Source organism: Protopterus annectens, chromosome 7.part0 (assembly GCF_019279795.1).
Source record: "Protopterus annectens isolate FY-2018-M chromosome 7.part0, PAN1.0, whole genome shotgun sequence".
In the NCBI taxonomy this organism is placed as follows: domain Eukaryota; kingdom Metazoa; phylum Chordata; order Ceratodontiformes; family Protopteridae; genus Protopterus; species Protopterus annectens.
In genome coordinates this window covers 249,673,917-249,699,554 of record NC_056739.1, presented here as the reverse complement: position 1 = coordinate 249,699,554, position 25,638 = coordinate 249,673,917, and the positions used below count along the sequence as shown (strand labels likewise).

The 25,638-nt window shown below is 39.1% G+C and overlaps 1 protein-coding gene across 1 annotated transcript in view; it reads right to left on the bottom strand.

The window, feature by feature from the left end:
* Nucleotides 1-25,638, bottom strand: part of LOC122805805 (epidermal growth factor receptor kinase substrate 8-like) — a 293,418-nt gene that overhangs the window by 75,048 nt on the left and 192,732 nt on the right. Inside the window, exon 8 of the mRNA XM_044076069.1 lies at nt 7,346-7,439. Coding sequence (XP_043932004.1) covers nt 7,346-7,439 — 94 coding nt within the window. The remainder of the gene's footprint in view (nt 1-7,345; nt 7,440-25,638) is intronic.

The window sequence follows — 25,638 nt, the reverse complement described above, 5'->3', positions numbered from 1 at the left end:
GTGATCTCAGAGTTGGTATATTTAGTTAGGGGGTGTGTTGGGGGCATAGCCCCCACAACGGGGGTGTGAGGCCCCCCAATTAATTAGGGTTTGAAAGTTTATTTTAGTGTTCGATGGCCAAGCAAATTTTTTCCCTATGAAAAAATTCACGGAAGTGGCTATTTGCAGTTTTAAGCTTTCACTGTTTAGCTGTCGACATGTAGGTGGTCGACAAGCTAAACTTTCAATTTTATAATATAGACCCATTATCTTTAATGCACTGCTGGCATATTTTCCTGTGGTGTCTCACTCATGGATCACAAGATATGCTGGTAACTGCAAAACTGGGAGTAGTATTACTTCAGATTAAGTTATGATTCAACATTAATAATAGCCCTTTATAAGGGTAAGCAACACTAGTATTAATTTTGATATACAAAAATATAAATATGCCTTAAAAGTGGACAGTAAATTTAGTAGAAAAGTAAGTTTTAAATGGAATAGATCTAGAATCTGATGAAAGAATTATTCACTTAGGAATAGAGATGCAAACCATATTACATCATTTAGAGAATATTTATACCATTATAAATAAGACTGTAAGAGCTCTAGATGTTTTTTTCAAAGGTATGTCTAGAAGAGATCCAAAAATCTTCATGGCTGCATTTGTTGTACTTATCAGATCAATGCAGGAGTACAAATCAGGATTTTGTATATGCAATAAAAATGGAGTTTCTTTACTGGAAAATGTTCAGCAAGGATTCATTTAAGTATATTATTTCTTTACAAGGGTTATATGAAGAAAGACTGCAGTAAGGTCACCTTTTTCATATTACATATAGACTGATAATGCTAAAATGTGTATGCCACAGAATACTTAATGGCACTGAACACCAAGTTATGTATTGTGTAAATATGCTTAACATAAATAGAAGATATATCAGTGAAGATGAGTATATCCCAAAATAAATCCACTAAAGGGATTCATACATTACACAAGTTATTCCAAGGTTATGGAATAAGTAACCTGAAATATTAAATTAGTTAAAGCAATCACTGAATTTAAATTTAAACATGACTCCATAGATAAGTATTTTCATTATGTGATATGATGGAATCAGCATTCCTCAACAACCAATTGTCCTGAATGTGGGAAAAAGTATTTTATGAATTTAGTTTACCTTCTGCATTTTCCTTCTGAAAAACAGTTATATTTTCCCAGCTTTTCCCAATGTTTATATAATATTTGAGACAGAAGAGCCTTTTATCTTTGTGGACCTGGTTACCAGCTTATTTAATATTTAAAATATACACCAACACTTATGAGTGGAACTCTGTGCGTCTGAGCACAAGCATCTCCTGCCTTCTGCAGTAGTCTACGCAATTATTGTCATGTTCTGGTCATGCTGAAAGAGAAAATGTACATTAGAGAACAGTGACAAGTATAAGCAATGATTATTTATTTATTTATTTGTTTGTTTGTTTACCAGGATGATCCAGCTGGGCCAGAAGTGCCCATTTCCAGTGGAGTCCCGGAGAGAAAAGCTTCACATACAAGACAGAATTTACATTAATAAAGACATTTAGTACATATTATTGGCAGCTTATACAAATGGTGAAAAAAAAACAGTACATAAGTAATCCTTTTCAAGTCAAAGATATTATACAAGCAATACAGAGTATATACATGAGAACATTCCATATGAGTAGTTTTCAGCTAGCAAAATTTATATAGGACACTTCATGCAGTGGGTGCAAAGCAGATATAGGAATTAATCAGAGACTAGGTGCTTAAACTTTTCACACATTTAGGAGGTGCAATAGCTGAGCTATAGGCTATATGAGTCCTGTTGCAGATATAAGTGGTGGTATGATATTAAGGTAGGCTGCAAGAGTACCTGAATGTCTCACCTGGTTCAATGGTAGGTCTATAAGGGTTAGGAAGAGAAGGAAGCAGACAGGATGGAGAGCAGGATTAAATAAAAAGACAGGTGTATGTGAAAGGAGGACGCCAGAGTAGTAGAGTGAAGGTGAGAATATTTGTTATGGTTGAAGTTAGGTTATATGAGATGCGGTGTTAGCACATGTGCACAGCCAAGATGAGGAGAGGTATTGTTTCAGAGATGTCTTGAAGAGGGTTACTGAGCGGGTGCATCTAAGTGTTGGGGGGAGGGAGTTCCAAAGTTTTGCTATGGTAAAGGAGTTAAACATCTGGCCAGCTGAAAGTTTTTTTTCTACATTTATGAGCAGTTGGTTGTTGGATCAGAGTGGTCTGTTAGGATGGCATAAAGTAAGTGTAGAAGACAGAGCAGGGCACATGGATGGATTATGAATGAGTTCGTGAGCTGTAGTTAGTTGGATAAAGGTGAGATAGTTGAAGAGTTCAAGCCATTTTAGGTTGCATAATGATAAGCAGTGGTGGGATGAGTAGGAGGCATTAGTTACAAACTTAGCAATTTTGTTGTAGCATGAGTCTAGTTTGGAATTTAGAGAGTACTGAATGTTGGTGAGGAGGGAGGCACTGTATAAAAAAGAGGGTAAAAGAAAAGAAGAGGCAAGGGAAAGTTGGGCTGATGCACTGAGTAGATGATTGTGTTGGTAGAGAGTGACAAGCTTTTGATGTGTCTTTTTGACATTGGACTGGATGTGCAGGTCGAATGTAAGGTTTTTGTCTATGATGACACCTAGGAGTTTTGTGCTAGGTACAATGTCAATGGTGGTACCATTTAGGGATTGAATGGTGAAGTTCTCTTTTTGTAAGGGTATGGAATTTTTGGGGGCAAAGATTACTAGTTTGGTTTTGTTACTGTTCAGGGCAAGATGATTATTAGACATCCAAATTTCGGTGGAGGTGAAGGCATTTTGTGTGAGTTGGTGTAGTTCTAAGGAGCTGTTTGCAGTGCAGATGATAGTGGCTTCATCTATGTACTGGATGACTGAGCCTTGAGAGAGTGTGGTGTGGAAGTTATTGATAAATATGCTAAACAGAAGTGGACCTAAAATAGAGCCTTGAGGCACACCAGTGGTAGTGTTTAGGAAAGGGGAGTAAGAGTTCTGCCATTTAGTTGATTGTTGCCTGTTAGTGAGGTAATTAGTGAACCAGTTTAGAGAGTTTAGAATTTGAGGTGAGGTACCTATGTTAGAAAGTTTTGTTAGGAGAGAGTGGGATATAGTATTGAAAGGTTTAGAAAGATCAAGATATAGTGGAGATACGATTTTACCAGCATCACGGGCTTGGTTGACAGTGTCCATGAAGAATATGAGGGCAGTGGTGGTACTAGGTCCTGGCTTAAATCCATGTTGGGTGGGGGGGTGTGGTTGTGAATAAGATGGAAAAGAAGTTCAGAATGAATACATTTTTCCAGAATCTTAGAGATGGGTGATAGTATAGCAATGGGGCAAAAGTTGGTGGTGTCTATGTTGCCCCCCCCTTGTGTAGAGGGAGGATATAAGCGTTTTTCCAGATGATGGGCATATAGGATTCTTGGACAGATCTTTTGAGAAGTATGCTGATAGGGTAAGTGATTGAGTTGGCTGAGATTTGCAGGTATAATGTCAGGGGCATTTGTGCATGGTTTGAGTTTTAGAAGCAAATTTTTAATAGACGAGGTGGGTACAGGTGAGTAATGTTGGGAATAGGGAGTGTACTGGTGTTAGCTGTGGAGGGGTCTATGGTGGACAAGTTGGTCTTGGGAAAGGTAGCAGTTAGATTGGCTATAGCATCTATGAAATAGGAGTTGAAGGTTGCAACAATTTCAATGGGTGTTTTATTTGGGTCTGGGCAAGGATTATTACTAGAGCCTGGATTTAATAAAGAGTTGAGAGAGCTCCAGAATTTCTTTGGGTTTTGCTTGTGTGTATTTTGTAATGTAAGGTAGTGTTCTTTTTTGTTTTGTAGTACTAGGTGCTTAACCTGGTTTTGGAGCTGTTTGTATTGGGTGAGGTCAGATGGGTTTTTGTTTTTTTGCCAGATTTTCCATAATTTGTCCCAGCATTTCATGAGATCCTTAGTGGATCTTGTTAGCCAACTTGCATTGTTGGTCTTTACTCTCTTTTGTGTAAGAGTAGTAAGATTGTTTAGTATGCTGGGGAAGGCTGAGTTGAAGAACTCAACTGCCTCATCAAGGAGAAGTGATTTTAGTGCATCCCAGTTGATGCTAAGCAACCTTTGGTTAAAGCTAGGTGGACAGAACTGGGATTCATCTCTGGTAACCCTGTACTGATATTTAATTGTTGTGGTACATTCACATTGTATAAAGGCCAGTAAGTGGTCACTTATACTATTGGAGAGTGTACCAGCAGATGTGATCTTATTTGGGGTGGACACTAAAATCCAGTATAGGATTGAGCCATTAGTATTAATTTTATTAGGTCTGGTTATGGTGTTAACTAGCTGGGTGAACTCATATAGATTGCTATTGCAGTTAGTGTGCTGTGGGGATATGCCTAGACAGTTGATATTTACGTCTCCCAGTATGATAGTCTCATTTGTATGTTAGTAAATGCCCAGGCAAGGATTTCCTTAAGAATTGGGATGTTATTGCCTTGGGGAATGTAAATGACTATCACACAGAGGTTTTTGCAATTATTTATTTTAAGGAAAAAAAATAGACGTTCAGCTGTGAAGAATTGTGGGATGGGTTTTGTATATGGGACAATAGTGAAGAACATGGGGTATATTAGAGAGATGCCTCCACCTTTTTTCCAGGGTCTGTCGGCCCTAAGACAGGCAAAATCTGGGGGAAGGAATTCTGTGTCCTTGATATAGGGATTTTTCCATGTTTAAGTTGTGGTAATAATATTGGGTTTGTTGTGGGCTATCCATGCATGGAAGTCAGATATTTTATTTCTAATGATTTGTAGGTTAATTGTAGTGAAGTGTATTGATTTATGGGAGTTGGGGGGTTGCAGAGGAGAGGAGATGGGATCTGGGTTGGGATGTATGTCTCCGCATAGCGGTAGGTTTGTTACAGGATATGGGAGAGTAGTATATTCTAGTTTCTGTTTTACTTTGATTGGATACTTTAGAGAAAAAAATATTATTGTTGTGCTGATGGTGGGGGGAGGATTTTTACTCTGGTACATAATAATATGCTTGTGTTGCAAAGGCTGGCTGAAATTTGTGAGAAGGAAGTTATGTGTTCAGACTGTATGGGAAGACTGGATAATGGGCAGTAGGAGGAAGCAGTAGAAGAATGATGTAGAGAGATTAGATGCAGTAGGATATTGAAAGAGAATGATAAGATAAGTAGAGAAGTGATAGTAGAGATGGAAATTGTAGTATGGGATGTGGGTGACTAAAAGAGTAAAAATTATTGTGCAATAGCAAGATGTGGTGGTGGAGAAGCGGTTGTACTGATGGCGTTATGAGCGAGTTAAGGTGACTAAAGGAGTAAAAATGAATGTGCAATAGCAAGATGTGGTGGTGGAGAAGAGGTTGTACTGGTGGGGTTATGATGAGGTGAGTTAAGATGTTGTATATGTGTGGGTTTGGTTGGAGGTGTGGCTAATGGTGTAATGTGAGGGGAAGTGAAGAGGTGTGGCTAGTAGTGTAATGAGAAGGGAATTGGAGGGGATAATTGGGTGGTGGGGTGGGGAGGAGCTAGAGAAAGTATAAATGTAATTGATGTTGGGGTGGGTGAGAATGGGGGTAGAGCAGGGGAGCTGACTGAGTCTTAGCACAGTGGGTTGAAACCAACTGCGGAGTCGCTATCTGGAAAGAAATCTATCAGTAAGGTAGGAAATCTGGAGGAGAAGCAGATGGTCTAAGTATTTAATGATGGTGCCACAGCTCAAGGGAAGAATAAGTAAACTCTCAAGAGGAAGAGGGAAGGAGGGAATAGACAGAGAATAGATAAGATGATTGAGCAGCAAATGCAAGTCACAGTTCCATACACCTGCAACATGAAAATGTGCATACAATGAACATATATGGAAATATGTACACAGAAAATGGCAAAGTTTCACTGTATGACTGGACTACTTGCATAGTTAAAGTGCTACCCATGTATCTACCTTGAAGTATGGCTATCTACATATAAGCTGTAAATTTCTCAGTCTGAATACATAATGTCTCCTTATGCTATAGCACAATGCTGCTTAGCTGCTCAAGGGCTATGCCGGCATGCAGTGTAGCACTATGAAGTCTTGTCTTAGTCTACATTTGACATTTTCTCTGCTATTACCCTTATTTATTGATTCTACTTCCACACTGCAGAGTTTGCTTAAAACACACAACCTTGAGCAGTTTTTTTGCTTGTTTTTTTCCCTTTACATACTGTGACATGCTTTAGAATAGGTTCTTGTGGCCAGAATGGGAGACAGTTTTGTAATCTAAATTAACTTACTGAGTGATGCCGAGTAAATTACTAGTGTCTGATTAATAATCTGAGAAAACCTGTTCAGTGATGGTGCTGATATCTGAGTTAGTAAGAACTAACATATTGTTTGGGACTGAAGTGCCTTAACCATTGTTGAGCTACATTTTCCAAGGTTATTGTGGGATTACTTTAACTGATGTTGATCACTGTGCCCTAGATTATGCCTTATTAATGCTACTTTTACATGTTTTTTTACCGAAGCATCAGTGTGTGTGTGTGTGTGTGTGTGTGTATGTGTGTTTGTACCTTTACCCTTGTTTTGCACTGGTAAATTTTCTACTCGCCTTATAAATTCTAGTTGGTAGTTATGGTGGTGTTTCTTTACTTCCCATTGCTTATTGCTTTTAACATAAACAGATCTCTTTAGTGTTATTTTGGTGGCTCTAAGCTCTGCATGAGAAGTGCCTGTCTTATATCAATGCAGTTTTTTGGGTAAAAAAGGAAGAGCATAATCATAACTAACTAAATGGTATAATAAAAAGAATATACCTTAACTGCTACAAAAAATGTAGATTATTTCAGGTGTTAATATTCTAACAATGTTTTCTTCCATCCATCCATCTATCTATCTATCTATCTATCTATCTATCTATCTATCTATCTATCTATCTATCTATCCATCCATCCATCCATCCATCCATCCATCCATCCATTCTTCAGTTACCCAATAATCTATTTCATGATTGTGCAGGATCTAAGCATACTTCAGCACTCACTAATCACATGGAAAAAGAATTAACCTTGAACATTACACCAGCCCACTGCAGGACACTCACATTCATCCAGTCTCACAAAGTAAGTACACATACAGGCAATTTGGAGGATTGACAATTCATCTGCAGCGTGTCTTTGTGATGTGGGAGGAAACTAAGTTACTTGACAAAAGCCTATGAAAACATACAGTTTTAAAACATTTTCAATAATTACAAGAGAGCACAATGGTAATTTTCTCATACAACATGTCTGCATTTTATTTACTGTCTTACCTCCAGGACATCACCCTTTTGTACAGTCAGCTCTCTCGGGTTCCTGGCATTGAAATCATACATCGCCTGAACCATCTTCATTCGGTCTGACATTCTGTGGAGTCCAAGAAATTAAAAGAGAATGAGTAATCAGGTGGGACGTGGTAGGAAATGTTTTTCTTGCTTGTTTCTTGTTCATGTATCAGTTTCAAATTATATAAAACTGAAAATAAAAAAGATGATTATTGTCTTGAAATAGTGCACAGATATATATTTGAAAGGGTCTATGTCAGATGATTCATTTTTCAGAAACTCAAAATTCATACATTTGAGACCATATGATCGAGTTTCCAAAAACTCAAACATAAAAAAGATAAAACACAAAAATCTACATTTTTTTATGTTTTTTTTTTTTTTTGTTGTTGCAGGGGGCAACACTCCCTGCACACCATGCAAGCCTGTGTTCCTTTGATAATTTTACAGTTACATAAGAAGACCAAACAGAACCCAGCCACTGTGGATGCACAATGTCTATGTGCCAGTCGCAAGCCCAGATAAATGAGGAGAGGTCCATCAGGAAGGGCATCTGGTGTAAAATTTTTGCCAGATAAAATATGCAGACAGCAATACAGATTTCCATACCGGATCGGTCTAGGTCTAAGTTAACAACAACTGCTTCTAGTACTGTAGCCAACAGAGTGTTGGTGGAAACTGGGCTACTGTTGGTTGAAGGAGAAGGAGAAGAATATGGTGAAGTCATGCCTGGAGGCAGGAGGAAAGTTAGGAGTGTGGAAGTGAGGGTAGGAACTTTGAATGTTGACAGTATGACTGGTAAAGGGATACAGCTAGCTGATATGATGGAGAGAAGGAAGGTTGACATATTGTGTGTGCATGAGACCAGATGGAAGAGGAGTAAGGCTAGGTATATCAACGGTGGGTTCAAATTGTTCTTCCATGGTGTGGATGGGAGGAGAAATGGGGTAGGTGTTATCTTGAAAGAACCGTATGTCAAGAGTGTTATGGAGGTGAAAAGAGTGTCGGACAGGGTGATGTTTATGAAGCTAGAAATGGATGGTGTGATGATGAATGTTGTTAGTGCATATGCTCAGCAAGCTGGGTGTGTAATGGATAAGAAATAAAAAATTTGGAGCAAGTTGCATGATGTAGTGAAGAGCGTACCCATGGATGAGAGAGTGGTGATTGGAGCAGATTTCAATGGGCATGTTGCTGAAGGGAACAGAGAGGATGAGGAGATGATGGGTAGGTATAGTGTTAAGGAGAGGAATGCAGAAGGTTGAATGGTATTGGATTTTGTGAAAAGGATGGACATGGCTGTGGTGAATACATATTTTAAGAAGACGGAGGAGCATAGGGTGATGTACAAGAGTGGAGGAAGATGCGCACAAGTGGATTATATCCTAAGCTAGTATGAGAAAAGATCAAGAAAAATTTGAAGAAAATTTATATAAAGATATTGAGCATAACAAGAAACCTTTTTATAGGTATTCAGTATAAGATGTGGAAGGAGTAAAGACACACAAATTGATAAACTGCGTGCAGATTCTAAAATTTATTCTCAGAAACAACAGATTATAGATATATTACAAAATCTTATGCAAAGCAGTTTGGCTCCAAAAAAGGGGTGATACGTTGTCCTAGTGACATCCAGGTAACCCCAATTACTAGATTCAAATTAGATTTTATCGAAAAAGAACTGTGCAAACTGGATCCAAACAAAGCACAGGGAGGAGACAGAATTAGTAACAATGACCTGAGAATGCTTCAGCAAGAGCTTACAGTACCATTATATCTATTATTCACTATCTCCTATAAATATGGAGATTCTTCAAGACTGGAGACATGGGCTTATTAAAACTGTCTTTAAGGGAAAGGGGAGTAGGACAAACCCAGAGTCATACAGGCAGGACAAACTCAGAGTCATATAGGCTCATGACTACTTTCATGCTGTGGAATAATAATGGAGACGGTAATATTGGAAAAGTTATTGTCAGAACTTGATAGGTTGGCACTTGAAACCATATACTTGCATGCATATGTTGAAAATAGATCTATTACCACCTGTAACATGATGTTCTATAACAATGTAATAATAGCTATGAATAAAAAATTGTGCTGTGACGTAATTTCTATAGATTTAACTTCAGCATTTGACAGTTTCATACACAAAACACTGATCAATAAATTAGTACAACTAGGTATTGATGTACTCTTGATAAGATGGATAGCTGCAAGGCTTACAAATAGGATGTTTCAAGTATCATACAGCAACTGGACAGGTGAAATCCTTGGTTACAGTCAGGGTGTCCCACAGGGCTCTGTCCTAGGCCCTTACTTGTTTAAATTGTATCTTTTAAACCTTACATTTTCATCTGAGGTATTCTATAGTCTGTATGCAGATGACCTGAAATTGGGTAAACTGATTACATGTGTTACAGATAAAGCATGTCTGCAAAATAACTTGACTAAATTGACCATTTCAGCACAGGAGAATAAAATGTTGATAAATACATCAAAAACTAAACATATGCGATTTGGGAGACATACACTGAAGGGTGAATATTTAATACAGCACACAATGATTGAAACTGTAGACTCATTTAAGGACTGGGTATATGGGTAGATTCAGCTATGAGTTTTTCTAATCATATCAACCAATTGGTTAATGATAGTTATAGAACTATAGGTTGTATAAAAAGATTTATAAAGTCTAGGAAATCAAAAATTATGAAGTCATTGTTTGTTAGTTACATTAAAACCAAACTTGAGTATGGAATAATAATATGGAAACCCTATGAGAAAACAAGCATTTAGAGACAACTATCTCTGGGAATGTTTGGGGTTATCAAAAAGTACTAGAATTTGATAAGAGCTTATTCAGGTTTATAGGGCATTTAGAGACAACTATCTCTGGGAATGTTTGGGGTTATCAAAAAGTACTAGAGAACCATTAGACAACCTATGTAGAGGATTCTATAGGAATGAGAAGTGTACTAAATGGTTCTCTGACAGAATAGCTGATGCATGGAATAGACAACCAAATTACATTAAAGCAAGTACTAGTTTAGATATTTTTAAGAACAACCTGGACATTTATTATGGGAACAAGTATTTTGGTATATTGGCAAGCTAGAAGGGCATTAATGCCCATGCTTGAAATATTTGTATGGATGGATGCAGGAGGGCCAGTCTGAAGGAAATTGGAGACTGCAAAGTGGTGATGGGGAAAGTATAGTTAGGCAGCATAGGATGGTCGTCTGTAGGATGACATTGCTGACAAAGAAGAAGAGGAGGAGAGTGACAGCAGTGCCAAAGATCAAATGGTGGAAGTTGAAAAAGGATAACTGTAAGGTGGCGTTCAGGGAAGTGTTAAGACAGGCACTGGGTGGCATTGAAGAGTTACCAGATAGCTGGGCAGCCACAGCAAAGGTGGTAAGGGAGACGGCTAGAAAGGTGCTTGATGTGGCATCTGGACAGATGATGGAGGGCAAGGAGACCTTGTGGTGGAATGAGGAAGTACAGGAGCATATACAGAGGAAGAGGCTGATGAAGAAGAGGTGGGATTGTCAGGGAGATGAGGAAAGTAGACAGGAGTACAAGGAGATGAGGTATATGGTGAAGAGAGAGGTGATGAGGGCTAAGGATAAGGCATATGGTGAGTTGTATGAAAGGCTGGACACTAAGGAGGGAGGAAAGGACCTGTACCAATTGGCTAGACAGAGGGACTGAGCTGGGAAAGATGTACAGTAGGTTAGGGTGATAAAGGATAATGGGGAGGGGTAAAGTACTCACAAGTGAGGAGAGTGTGTTGAGCAGATGGAAAGAATAGTTTGAGGGGCTGATGAATGAAGAGAATGAGAGAGATAGAGAAGGTTGGATGATGTGGGGACAGTGAATCAGGATGTGCAATTAATTAGCAAGGAGGAAGTAAAGACAGTTATGAAGAGGATGAAGAATGGAAAGGCTGTTGGTCCAGACGACATACCTATGGAAGCATGGAGGTGTTTAGGAGAAATGGCAGTGGGGTGTTTAACCAGATTGTTTAATGAAATCTTGGAAAGTGAGAGGATGCCTGAGGAGTGGAGAAGAAGTGAATTATTACAGATTTTTAAAAATAAAGGTGATGTGCAGAGCTGTACTAACTACAGAGGGATAAAATTGATCAGCCACAGCATGAAGTTATGGGAAAGAGTAGTGGAAGCTAGATTAAGAAAGGAGGTGATGATTAGTGAGCAGCATTATGGTTTCATGCCAGGAAAGAGCACCATAGATGTGGTTTACTCTGAGGGTGTTGTTGGAGAAGTATAGAGAAGGTCAGAGGAAGTTGCATTGTATCATTGTAGACTTAGAGAAAGCATATGACAGGGTTCCTAGAGAGGAGTTCTGATATTGTATGAAGACGTCGGGAGTGGCAGAGAAGTATGTAAGAGTGGTCCAGGATATGTATGAGGGCAGTGTGACAGTGGTGAGGTCTGTGGTAGGAGTGATGGATGTGTTCAAGGTGGAGGTGGAATTCCATCAAGGATCAGCTTTCAGCCCTTTCTTATTTGCAAAGGTGATGGACTAGTTGACAGACAAGATGAGATAGGAGTCTCCGTGGACTATGATGTTTGCAGATGACATTGTGATTTGTAGTGAGAGAAGAGAATGGGTCTAGGAGACTCTGGAGTGGTGGAGATATGCTCTACAGAGAGGAGAAGAATGAATGTGAGCATGACTAAGACAATATATTTGTGTGAATGAGGTGGAAGGGCAAAGGAATGGTAAGGATACAAGGAGTAGAGTTGGCAAAGGTGGATGAGTCTAAATACTTGGGATAAACAGTTCAAAGTAATGGTGAGTGTGGAAGGGAGGTGAAGAACAGAGTTCATGCAGGGTGGAGTGGGTGAAGAAGAGTGTCAGGGGTGATTTGTGACAGATGGGAACCAGTAAGAGTAAAAGGAAGGTCCAAAAGATGGTAGTGAGACCAGCTATTTTATATGGGTTGGAGACGGTGGCACTGATGAAAAGACAGAAGTCAGAGAGAGAGGTGGCAGAGTTAAAGATGTTAAGATTTGCATTGGGTGTGACAAGGATGAACAGGATTAGAAATGAGCATATTAGAGGGTCAGCTCAAGTTAGATGGTTTGGAGACAAAGCCAGAGAGGCAAGATTGTGTTGGTTTGAACATGTGCTGAGGAGGAATGCTGGGTATATTGGGAGAAAGATGCTAAGGATAGAGTTGCCAGGTAAGAGGAAAAGAGGAAGGCCTAAGATAAGGTTTATGGATGTGGTGAGGGAAGACATGCAGGTGGTTGGTGTGACAGAGCAAGATGCAAAGGATGGGAAGAAATGAAAACAGATGATCTACTGTGGTGACCCCTAATGGTAGTAGCAGAAAGAAAATGAAGAAGTAGATAAGACCAAACAGAGAGTGGTTGATGGTCAGCTCATTACCTGACCTTTGTTGTCAGAAATAGGTGACTTGTTTGTACAGATATGTCCTTTAAGGGGATCTTGTATCATGAGGGCTTAAGAATCTGATGGGTATTTAACACTGTTGTGAAGGTCAGAACCATGCTGATGATACATTACTCCATATTTCAATAAGAGGTTTTATTGCAGCTTCTTCTAAGCAGTCTCAACAGGATACAGCAATCATAGCCTTGCACATTCTTTGACTGAATTTAACCTTTTTTCCCATTATCCACCTCCCCACAGCTAACAATCCTATACCACTATGTCCTCTCTGGGTTCGGTAGGTCTACTGCAGCTATCTTGCCTTCCCTGGACTCAGATCAAGCCATGTACAAGTCTGGTTAGGAGGTAGAAGATATGAGTGCTACATCTTACTGTTACTGGGCAGTGCACCCTAGGCCCAACCACCCTTTGGCATCCTTGCAAGTTCCATAATGGCTGGCTTCAGGAAGTGCATTTGAGCATGCACAACCTCTTGACCAAACAGCATACCACTTACAGCATGGCGCTCACCTGGCAGTTAATAGTTCCGTAATGGCCACCTTCAGAAGATGCATTCAAGCATGCACAACCTCCTGACTAAACAGTATACCACTTACAGCATGGCGCTCACCTGGCTGTTAACGCTTCTTTTGCAATGAGCTTAGGCAGCCTCCATCTTCTCAGGATGGTTGAACAGGCATCGGCCTCCCATACCCGTCCTCACCTGCTTGGTCCCTTCTGCAGCTGTGCCACTATTCAAGCATGGGTCATCTGTGGCACAGTCACAGCTTTATCCCTCTGTGCCACAGGGCAGGGGTAAATTTAATTTAACTTTTGACTTGTAGGAGTTTCGATAGCATGTACCTCAGTATCTGCATTACATGACATCCAGTACGTCATTTTGTTAATATCAGACATCTGTTGCTGATAAAAAAGCAACTCAGCAATTACATTAAACAGTTACATACAGAGAGAAATATCTTAGAAAATATGGACTGGAGAGACTCCAGCAGAGTATATATTTCAAACACATAAAAACTTCAGACAAACTGATAGTGTCTGAGGCCTTTATCAATCAGAGGACATGGGCTCCTTTTCAAGGTGAATACAGATTGCAGAGGAACAGCAAACTGGTATGAAAACGAGCAAATGAATGTAGCAGTACTGAGCTAACAGTAACACAGTTCTCAGTATTAAGTAGAGGAGTTTAATTTGTTCCACCTAAGAGAATTGAAACGGTAGATGTGCTTAAAGATTTGAAAATGTTTTGTAGGACGCTTTTTGTTAAAGACTGAATTTCCACAAATAAATTGTGATGTTAATGTGTTTAAAAAAAAACAGTATTTATACGCCTAAAAGTAATCCAGTTGTCGATACATTTTTAAATATGTGAAAAAGATATTAGGCAAGCATTTTCACATAAACGTAGCACTGCTCTTTATAATTTAAATGAAGCCGAATTACAAGCTTTAAATGAACTTAAGGGTATTTCTGTTATTAAAATCCGGCTTGCTGACAAGGGAGGTGGGATTGCTGTAGTAGATAAATTGTTTTATTATGAGTGAATGTTACAACATTTAAGTGATGCAGCAGTTTATTTACAGGTTTCTAGGAGTTTTTCTAATTTATTTATTTTATTTTACATTTGATAATTGGGAGAATACAACTGGACTAGCAGTCCTTTTTCAGCGGAGGATGGGGAGAAAAGCTCCACATTTATGTACATAATTAGAAACAGGATTAGAGCAGACATTAGCATACTATATCTTAAAAGAGATGTTTACAGTTGTTATACAAAGCAAAAACAATTATACTTACAAAAATATGTATATAAGACAAGAATGTGGATATACTATGCAAGTTTGAAGGGCATGAATAGTAAATTAGCGGTATAGAAGAATTAGAGTTGTATATAGTATACACTTTCTTTGTTGGTTAGCATAACTAAGGGCACTTCATGATTATTATGTCCTTGGGTCATTATGTCACTTGTTCTCTTGTTGTGGAGCAGGGGCATAGTCATTTGTTATTGAGGTGGGCTTTAAGTGAGTTTTTAAACTCAGCTGTGGAGGTTTTACTTGTAAGGTTACTGGGTAGGGAATTCCATGCTTTTGCTATATAGGAGGAGTATAGGGTAGGGATTCTCCTGCAGATTTAGACTTTTTGTACTTCTAATAGGTGTTTTTTGTTGGGGCTTAGAACTCTATTACTAGTGTATGGTTTGAGTATACTGTTTAGGGATGGGGTTTTATCTGGATTATGTAGTATTTTATGGGATAGGGTTAGTTGGTTATACAGTAGGAGATGGGGAAATTCAAGCCATTGTAATTGTTTTAGGGCTGTGCAATGATGTGATCTATAAGGAGAAATGGTTGCAAACCTGGCAATTTTGTTGTAGCACGCTTCTAGTTTAATGATGTCTATTTTTCTTATTTTAGTGAGAATGGGGGAGACGTATTTGAGAGTAGCGAGTAAGTGTGTCTTAGCGCTGGTTTCTTTGACTGATTTTGTCAGAAAGGGTTTGTTCCTATATAGGGCCCCTAGTTTGTTGTGGACCTTTTTAATGGTGTGGGCAATGTGGATGTCAAATGTCAGGTTACAGTCTATTTATATACCTTGTAGTTTGATATGACTAACAGGTGAGATGGTGTTATTGTTTTTTGATAGTATTTTGAAAGGAGTGGTTGGAGGCTTGTGCTTAGTGGGGTTGAATAGTAGTAGTTTTATTTTATTGGGGTTTAGGATTAGTTGGTGTTCAGCTAGTCAGGATTTGACTGACAGGGAGGATGATTCAGTGAGTTTGTGTAATTCTGGGATGGAAAAGACATTAAATAGGAGTGTGGAGTCATCTGCATATTGTATTACTGTGTCATGGCATGTGAAGGTATAGGAGGTTGTTAGTAAAGATAGTGAAAAGTAGTGGCCCAAGGATGGAGCCTTAGGGCACACCTAGTGTTACTGTGAGTAATGGGGAGATGTCTGAGTGCCATTGAACTGCCTGTTGTCATCCTGAGAGATAGCTTTTGAGCCAAACAATTGTGGAGTCGGATAGTTTTAGGGTAGAGAGGACATTGATAAGTTTGTCATGTGAAACTCTATCGAATGCCTTTGAGAGGTCTAGGAATAGGGCTGATACAAATGTTCCATTGTTTCTATGTGAATGACAAGAGAGCAGTGGGTGGTGCGTGTGAGGGATGGAAAACGTGTTTTATGTTAGCAAATAGGTTTTGGGTATTGAGGTGAGCCATAATTTGCCTATGAATACATCATTCCAGAATTTTTGAGAGAGGACAGTGATGGGGCCATAATTTGATAGTTCTATGAGGTGCCATCATTGTGGAGAGGAATAACATAGGAGATTTTCCATATTTCAGGAACTGTTTTTTCAGTTATTTATTGGTTAATGAGAATTAACACAGGGTAAGATACAGCCTCTGCAGCTATTTTCGGGAAGTCTGCTGGGAGTTTATCTGCTGCAAGTATGGTGGGTTTCAGTGTTTTTAGCAATTTTCTAATTGTATCTACATTGATGGGTTGTGGAGAGAAGTTAATTTATTTATTTTTATTTTATTTTACAGTCTAGCTGGATATATGTCCATTTTCAGTAGAGGCCCGGGGAGAAAAGCTCCACACATAAATCAATACAAAGAGACATATTAATAAAAAAATGATATTGTTGTCTGTGTTTGGAGGGGTATTATGGTTGTGGAGAGGGTGTGGATTAGTTAGGGCAAGTATAGATTCAGTAAAGTAACTATTAAACTGACTTGCTATGCTATCATTGCTATTCTACCAGGTAATAGAATGTAGTTGATGGCAGACCAGTATTTTAAGGGTTATTTAAATGTGTTTTCTGTATATTATTGTTAGAAAAATATGTATTAGTAATATGCTTAGTGCATTCGAGGTTTAAAAAGGGTTAACACATTTATTCTATTTCACACTGCATAAATCTGTACGAACTGCAGAAGCATTCCAATCTTGTAATGTCATGAAATATGCGCAGTTATGATCTCTGCTTATGCTTTGGAAATTTACAGGGAAACATTCAATTTCTGCTAGTGTCAGGAAAATAATAATTGATGTTTCACTTCTACTAATGTCATGAGATTTAAACAAAGAGTTATTGATTTTCTGCTTATGATATGAGAAAATCCACAGCTGCAGAAGCTATTGATAATGAAGACAAAGGCTGTTTGAAAATATGAACTGCAATCAGCATTTACTTGTACATAAGCTAGAAAAGTACCTTGAAATGTAACATATGTATTAGAGCTGCACAAGTGAAGCTTGGAGTGGGCTAAAGAAAATACAGCCCCCAAGGTCAGGTTGTTTTTCTCAAATGTTTTTCATAAATCCAGTCATGTCAGCAGGAAATCCAAGTAACATTTTCTATGTAACATATAGTGAGTTTCAAATCTGAACATGTCAGCAGGAAATCTGAGTAACATTTGCTGTAGAACAATACAGAAAGCTGTGTCTAATTACGTCAACCATAGAAAGTAACATTTTATAGAACAGTATAAGAAAAGCATGCTGCCTGTTAGTAACTAGGCAAAATCCTGTATTTGCATGTTTTTTGTCTCCCTGCTGCAAGTAATAAAGGTGCCATACCTGAACCTTATGTGCATTGGTCTTTGAAGGTTTTTCCTTTGACAGATTGTTCCTTCAGACCGGAAACCCTCACTTCGCCTCGGATGAGACGGGCCGAGTGGTTGAAACTATGTGGGGAAGAAACCAAATTGGTTCTTCTTATTTGAAAAGCCCTCCGACTGAATTGTCGTGCAAAAGAGGCCAGCCACTTTCTGATCTGCAACTGAAGGACGGGTTTTCATGAACCAGGTGATCAATCACGAAGGCTCAGGTAAGGTGAATCTACTTTTTTTCTGTTTTAGATCAGGGACTAGATTTGTATTGTTTTTGTCAAGACTGTATTTTACGAGTCAGAGACAGAAAAGAGTACTGTCTTGTCATAGATCAGGGAAAACAGAATAGGTAGGCAGTCATTCTGAAGAGACTATAACAAAATACGTGATACGTTAAAAATAAGAGAAGTTGCGTAACGATTAAAAGGTAGAACAAAATGGGTAATAATTGCACAAAAAGACCCCAAAATCCGCCGTTAACCAAAGATGCAAAATACATGCAGTCGCAGTGCGCTGACAATATTAAATACTATTCAAAATGGGTTAATAAGTATGAATTCGACAGTAAATTAGAAAAATCCTCACTTATCAAACTTGTCAAACAACTCAAAACCGATTCCAAAGGTCGGGTAAAAAAGCAACACCAATTAGGAATTCCTCAGGCACACCGGTGGATTGAGGAAGTAAACCATAGGGAACAAAAGAACAACAATTCAAAAGCAATGTTTTTAGATAAGGAGGACAATAATTTAGTAATAGCATCAGCCCCTCCGCCTCCCTTACCAGAATATGAATTAAGTGAACAGGTTAGTCCACCCCCACGATATCCTGTTGTCACTGAAAATAGAGACATTACAAAAGCAAAAGCGTTTATTAGAGATCCCATCGGGACCAGGTCTCGAACACGGGCAGGTAACTCAAATGCAGGCATTGAGTTATATCAAATGGTTAAGAATTCACAATCTATGAGTGAAGAAGAAATATGCCCACTCATAGAAGTACCTAATCCTCAGGCAGGACAAGATGGTCAGGACCCAACTATTTTAGTGTATAGACCTTGGACTCCAGAAGATATCCGGAAAGCCACTGAGGGAATTCCCCATCCAAAAGTTAATTTTAGAAAATTCTCGGAAGATTTACAAGGAATGAGGCTAAGTTATAATTTAAACAGAGAAGAGGTAGAAAAAGTAGTTAGACGAATTGTGGGGCCAGATTGGCACATGATTAGTGGCAACTGGCATCCCTGTGACGCTGCACACAGACCCCTCCCACATAGCAGCTCAGAACTAGACAACAGAGTAAAAGGTCTTACAGACTGCATCTCTGAGAAATGGAAGCCTAGGGCAGACTGGACTTGCATTAATCAATGCATCCAACAAGAAGGTGAAACTGTTGACCGATATTATGCCAGATTATTAGAATGTTTTAATAACCACTGTGGAATGCAGGTTCCTGAAGATCAGACACAAGATTACCCATATGAACAGCAGTTAAAGAGTGCATTTTTAAAAGGCAGTATTGCACCCATAAGCAGTTTTATTACAAAACACATGGTAGATCATCGTACAAACAGATTACAGACATTACTTGAATATGCTAGGCATGCCGAAAGGCTTTTTAATAGCAAAAAGAAAAAGAAACCTCAAATATTTTCTGTAGAAGATGGAGCAGAAGTTTGTGTAGTACAGTCCAGGAAAAAGGGCAAGAAAAATGCCCAGGGAAACAAACAATCTGATCAGCGATTAGAGGACTTTGAAGGGCGAAAGAAAAGGGGAGAATATTTTAAATGCGGTAAAAAGGGACACTTGGCAAGGGACTGCAAGAAAAACAAGAAGGCAACCACAGAAGACAAGGAGGCTGAGGACTGACTATATGATGGTCAGGAATCACTAAAAGGGGATAGCGGAGAAAAGACAAATGAGAATGTAATAGAGGGAGTAGAGGATGTGACAGAAGAGACAGAAGAAGTACAGGAAGTTATGGACAGTGAAGAAAATGAAATATTAGAAATAGATTTATTGAGCTTGGAGCTGTATTTAGCGGATACAAAACCAGAAGTTACACTCTTGGTAAAAGGGAGGGAAGTCAAATTCTTGTGTGACTCAGGGGCATCACGAACCCTGATACATCCCTCCAAACTGCCATAAAACTCAGAGTCACCTGATTACATACTAGTAAAAGCAGCTAATGGACAGTTGTACTGGGAGCCCCTCTCCCGTAACATTGTAATAACAGATCCTGTTTCAGGATTGACTCAAAAAAGCAAAATTGTTGTTTCTGCAAAATGCCCAGTAAACCTCTTGGGCAGAGACCTTATGCAGCTATTCGGTATAGCAGTAGTCCCAAACATGCAGAGTAGGGAAGCACAGCGACAAATTGATACCTTTGCGGTGCAATCGGAGGGTAAAATGTTTTATTGGTACAGCCAGGACTTGGTTACAACTAGTCCAGGGACTGTGACAGAAGAATTAATGAATGTAGCCATCAGCAAGTTCCCCTCCCTTGACATTGATAAGCAACACTTGTTGCACTGTACCCTGTATTATTGTAACACGCCAGGACCTGATAAGGAATATGAGCAAGAATTGTTTAAAAATCATGCAAACAGATTGATATTAAGTAATCTGTACTGCGACACAGAAGGGAACAATGTAGCCAGCTGTTCATTGCCCCAGGAGTTCTTTGCACTCTATAAATCTAATCGATTACCACATGTTAGCTTAACTAAGGACAAAAACATAGAATGGGCAGACTTAGGAGAAAAAGTCACGAGATGGGAAAAACAGACAGAATTAGAACTGTCAGAACATGGAATACAAGTACAGAAGCTGAATTGGATAACTCAGACCCACCCAGCCGTACACTTGCAGTCTAGCAAGGACAGCTGATTAGCACTCCTATTAAAGGAGGAAGAGAATGCCTTACTGAATATACCAGAAACTCTCTGGTCAACAGGAAAATCAGATGTAGGACTTATTCGTACAGCGGGACCAGTTACTATCATGCCAAAGTCAGCATTTAGACCGCAGAAAAGATAGTATCCCTTAAGAAAAGATGCAGAGGTAGGAATCAAACCTATTATAGCAGCTTTACTTAAAGAAGGGGTACTGGTGGAATCTCCCGATTCACCATTTAACACACCCTTTTTTCCTGTTAAGAAAGCAAATGGAGAATGGCGTATGGTCCAAGATTTACAAGCTGTAAATGAAGCAGTAATACCAAGGGCACCTACAGTGCCAGACCCACACACCCTGTTGAATGATTTAAAACCTCAACCAAAATATTTTTCTGTGGTAGATATTAGCAATGCGTTCTCATCGATACCGATACACCCTGACAGCCAGTATTGGTTTGCATTCACATTTCAGGGGAAAAGGTATACATATACGTGACTACCACAGGGATATTGTGAAAGTCCAACAATATTCTCACAAGAAATGGCAAGCAACTTGGCGGGATTTATCCCACCAAGAGGCAGTCAGATTTTACTTTATGTTGATGATATCCTGTTGATGGCCCCCACCCAGCAAGATTGCAAAGAAGATACCATAGCGCTATTACGATTTTTAGCCGCTGAAGGACATAAGGTAAACAAAAATAAACTGCAGCTTTGGAAAAAACAAGTCAAATACCTAGGATATGTAATATCCAAAGAGGGTAGAACATTAGATGAGGACAGAAAAGTAGATATTTTGTAAGCACCAAAACCCACTACCAAGAAGGAAATGATGTCTTTCTTGGGTACAACTAATTTTTGCCGGAGCTGGATTCCAAACTATGCCTTGGAAGCTGCACCTCTGACTGACCTGATATATAAAATGCCTATGGCAACACAGGATTTGTTACAATGGACACCAGAGGCAGAATCTGCTTTCTGCAAACTGAAACAGTTAATAGCATCCTCATCAGTTCTGGGATTACCAAACTACCATAAACGTTTTTTCCAAACTGTAGATTGTAAGCAAGGTTATATGACATCAGTGTTAACACAACAGCATGGGGACAAGCAACGCCCCATTGCTTATTATTCATCACAACTAGACCCAGTGGCACGGTTTTACCTCACTGTGTACAAGCAGTAGTTGCAGCTGCAATGGCAGTACAGGCTTTGGCCTCAGTAGTTTTATTCCACCATCTCACTTTGAGAGTGCCTAATGCAGTCGCAATTATTTTACTTTAAGAGAAGGTAGCATATCTTTCCCATGCTAGGCATCTTTCCTGTATGACTATATTGTTGAGCCAACCTCACATGACAATTGAACGATGCATGACTTTGAACCCTTCTACTTTGCTCCCAACCCCTGCAGATGGCACACCACACCGCTGCCTGCAGGTGATTGAGCAAAAGACACTGCCTAGAAAAGATCTCATAGATGTCCCCTTGGATGATGCAGAGGTGACATACTACGTGGATGGTTCTTGCAAAAGGGGTCCTGCAGGACAGAACCTAGTAGGATATGCTGTAGTTTCTGATACTGAGATTATAGAAGCAAAACCTTTACCACACAACTTATCTGCACAGGCAGCAGAATTGATTGCCTTGACACGGGCATGCATCTTAGCAAAGGGTAAATGTGTAAACATTTTTACTGACAGCCAGTACGCTTTTTCTACTGTACATGTTTTTGCGCAACAGTGGAAAAAACGAGGAATGATAACATCTACTGGCAAACCTATCAATCATGCACAGTTTATTTTAGATCTTTTAGAATCTATTCAGTTACCTCAGAAAGTAGCTATTTGTAAATGCACAGCTCATACCAAGCAACAAGATAGGATTCCAAAAGGTAATGCGAGAGCTGATACAGCTGCAAAACAGGCAGCTTCAGAAGTATTTCTTTTAAATAAGGAACTACAACCCTCTGAGATTTTAGACTTAGAAATGTTAAAGACAATGCAGACACTCACTACGCAAGCTGAAAAACAAAGATGGGTAAAACGAGGAGCAATTCTTGAAAAGGGGCTGTACATCTCTAAAGAAGGGAAATCGATACTACCATCTAATTTGTTTAGATATGCAGCTTTGTTGAGCCATGGGCAATGCCATGTCTCAACAGGGGGGAGTGGTACAGCTGGTGAACTGAGTGTTCACAACATATGGATTTACAAACTATTCTAAAAAATTTTGTTTGATATGCCAAATTTATAATAAACATCATGCACAAGGGGCGTTAAAGCCCAAGCAAGGGAGTTTCCCTACACCACCATATCCGTTTCATACTATCTGTATGGATTTCATAGAATTGAACAAATGTGAAAATAAGAAGTATTGTCTTGTCATTGTAGATATGTTTTCAAGATGGTTGGAAGCCTTTCCAACCAAAAATCCAGATGCAGCTACAGTAGCGAAAGTCCTTGTCAAAGAAATCATCCCTAGATTCGGTATTCCAGAAAGGATCTACAGCGACAACGGTACACACTTTGTAAACCAAACCGTACAACAGTTAAGTAAGCATTTTGGTATTTCTTTAAAAAATCATTGTGCATATCATCCGCAATTTGCAGGGCTAGTTGAGAGGCATAATGGAATTTTAAAGAATAAGCTAAGAAAATTAATAGCAGAAACAGAAAGGAATTGGGTGTACTGTCTGCCCCTGGCACTGTTGAGCATGAGAACTGTTCTGACTGCAAAAGGATTGACTCCTTATTATATACCCCAGTGGAAACCTCTCATGCCCGCAGACCAGGAAGCTGACTGTACACTTGCTGAATATATGAGAAATTTGTTGAATTCTAAACATCTGTTGCAGTCAAATTCTGTTTCAGATAAAGAACAAACCGAAACATCAGAAGTGGCAGTGATACCAGGGGATTGGATCTGGGTGAAAACTATTAAAAAGAGAAATTGGACATCACCAAGTTGGGAAGGTCCATACCAGGTGCTTTTTTCAACACCCACTGCAGTCAAGATCATAGAGCGAGCCTCGTGGATCCACCTGATGCACTGCAAACTAGTTAAGAACTTTGAACTGGACAAAAATCTTACCTCTCCATTGGGGCCCTCAGCACAAAGTCTGGCTACAAAGGGGGGGGGGTCAGATCAATAGGACTGATCCGTCTCAACCCCAGTGAGGAAATCATCGGTGCTGAAGGTCCCATTAGGGCAGAAAGTAAGATCACATGTTAAAAGCAAAATAATAGAATCCAGAGAAATTCAAATAAAACTACTCGGAAGAGTTGGAGAAAATAGGAATGCAGAACAACCATTTCCTCAGAAGTATTGCATAATCATCCTGTTAACTGTACTAGTGACAATAATCTTTTTGTTGTGGCCATTCCTTTTCCCAGCCACACAAACTGAACTGAATAAACATGAAGAGTCGCACATAGACTGACACCCAAACTTCAATACTTACCAGGCAATCAAATATGTGTATGCTGAGACCTTCAATGTCTCGAATTGCTGGATTTGCACAGCTTTGCCAACAGCATACGGGGGGGGTTATTGTTAACTTCAGTCCCCCTAGGAATCAACGAGACCTGGGAGAACTTGATTCATGATACATTAACTATTACAGCACAAGATAAAATAGCATTGCACTTGTCTGTTCAACAAAAGGGAACTGGGTGTTTTTGCAAAAATGATACAGTTTAGGCAGTGGCGGCTGGTGACTTCAAATCACAGGGGGGCTGCAGGAGACGCTGAATGGGCGGGGTCAAAGGGAAGGGGTGTGGTCAACCATAAAGGGGAGGAGCTATGCACAAAACCACAAAAAAACTAACTTTAATTAAATACGCTGCCCTGGGTGGCAAACCATCATTATGAAAGTTCAATCAAGACAAAAATAAGTGTAGAAGAATAAAAATATTTCAATGCATTGGCTGCATGACAGCTTACTTAATATCTAGATGGAAACAAAAGGTTGTGAGGCATGAAAAAATAAATTACTTTTAAATACATTACTGGAATGCCAGTCAAAATCAAGTATAAGAAAAACCAGAAGCACTCAACTCAAACTACTTCTCCTTGCACTGCAGTTCTAATTATAATATATTCAGCTTTATTAAAGTACCAAGCAACATGCTGAAAGTAGAAATCTATGTGATGCCCCACTTGTAAAAATGTTTCTTATCCAAAAGACCTGCTGCCTGACAACGTTTCATGGGAAAACATGATAAAAGTAAAAATGAAAAGCAAACAAGAAACAAGCTCAAGATACATTGCTTAAAGGATTACTGTACAGGTTATGGACCACACATGATTGGCATTCTGTTTAGTTTACGGGTAAAGCCTGTAGAGATGACTGGAAGTCTCCAACAAGTGTAATGAGCTTTTAAAATAATGGAATCCTGTCCTTTAATACCCAAGGCTTATACATTATCTAGTCAAGTATTCTCTGCATGGCAACAACAGAAAGGCTTTCAATGTTGGCAATTCTTTAACAGTATGCTTATTAAAGCTTACTTGCATCTTACGATGTCAGACAAGCTTACCTTATGGTCATTAAAGCATTGCTACTTAAACACAGAGCAACAGGCACTTTGAGTAATAAGCATAAATCAACAGTACAAAAATATGACAGAAACCAGACCATTCTGCAAAATCAAGGACAGATGAAAAGCCACTGTAGTACTTATGCAGTGTGTCCTCCCCATCCAAGGTAGATACAACTACTCCTTGCCTTGCTTGGACACATCCAGAGTCACTACATGGGGGAGTGGGGTGCAACAAGCATGTCACAATTTGAAATCTCTCTGGCTGACTGTGATGGCCCTGACACATTTGTCATACCTCTCAACTTCAAGAGCAAGAAATCTGGACAAAGCCATACACAGAAGTGGGACAAAGGCACAACAAGAAGGACAATTTTTAAATATTGCTCTAATAAACTTAGAAAGATAATAGAATAGGTCTTGCATTAGTATGAATTTTCTGAAGGGTATAAAATCTGAAACTCAAATGTCTGTCATTTTCTAACTTCAGTCTTTAGTGATTTGTCACTAATTTGCCAAAAACACAATTTTATGAAAAATGGACCAAAATGTGATGCAAAATATAAAATAGACACACAATACAGCTTCTACCTGTCAAAGAAGGGACACTTTAATATTAGTACTGCTACCTTGAGCAGCTGACAAAATAAAAGAATCTACATGCATTTCAAGTAATCTATAACTTTGATTATTACAGTTATTTCTTAATTGTAAACCCTCCATGTTTTCTTCCAAAATTGCTATTTTTCGAGGGATTATTAGGGGGAAGAGCAACAT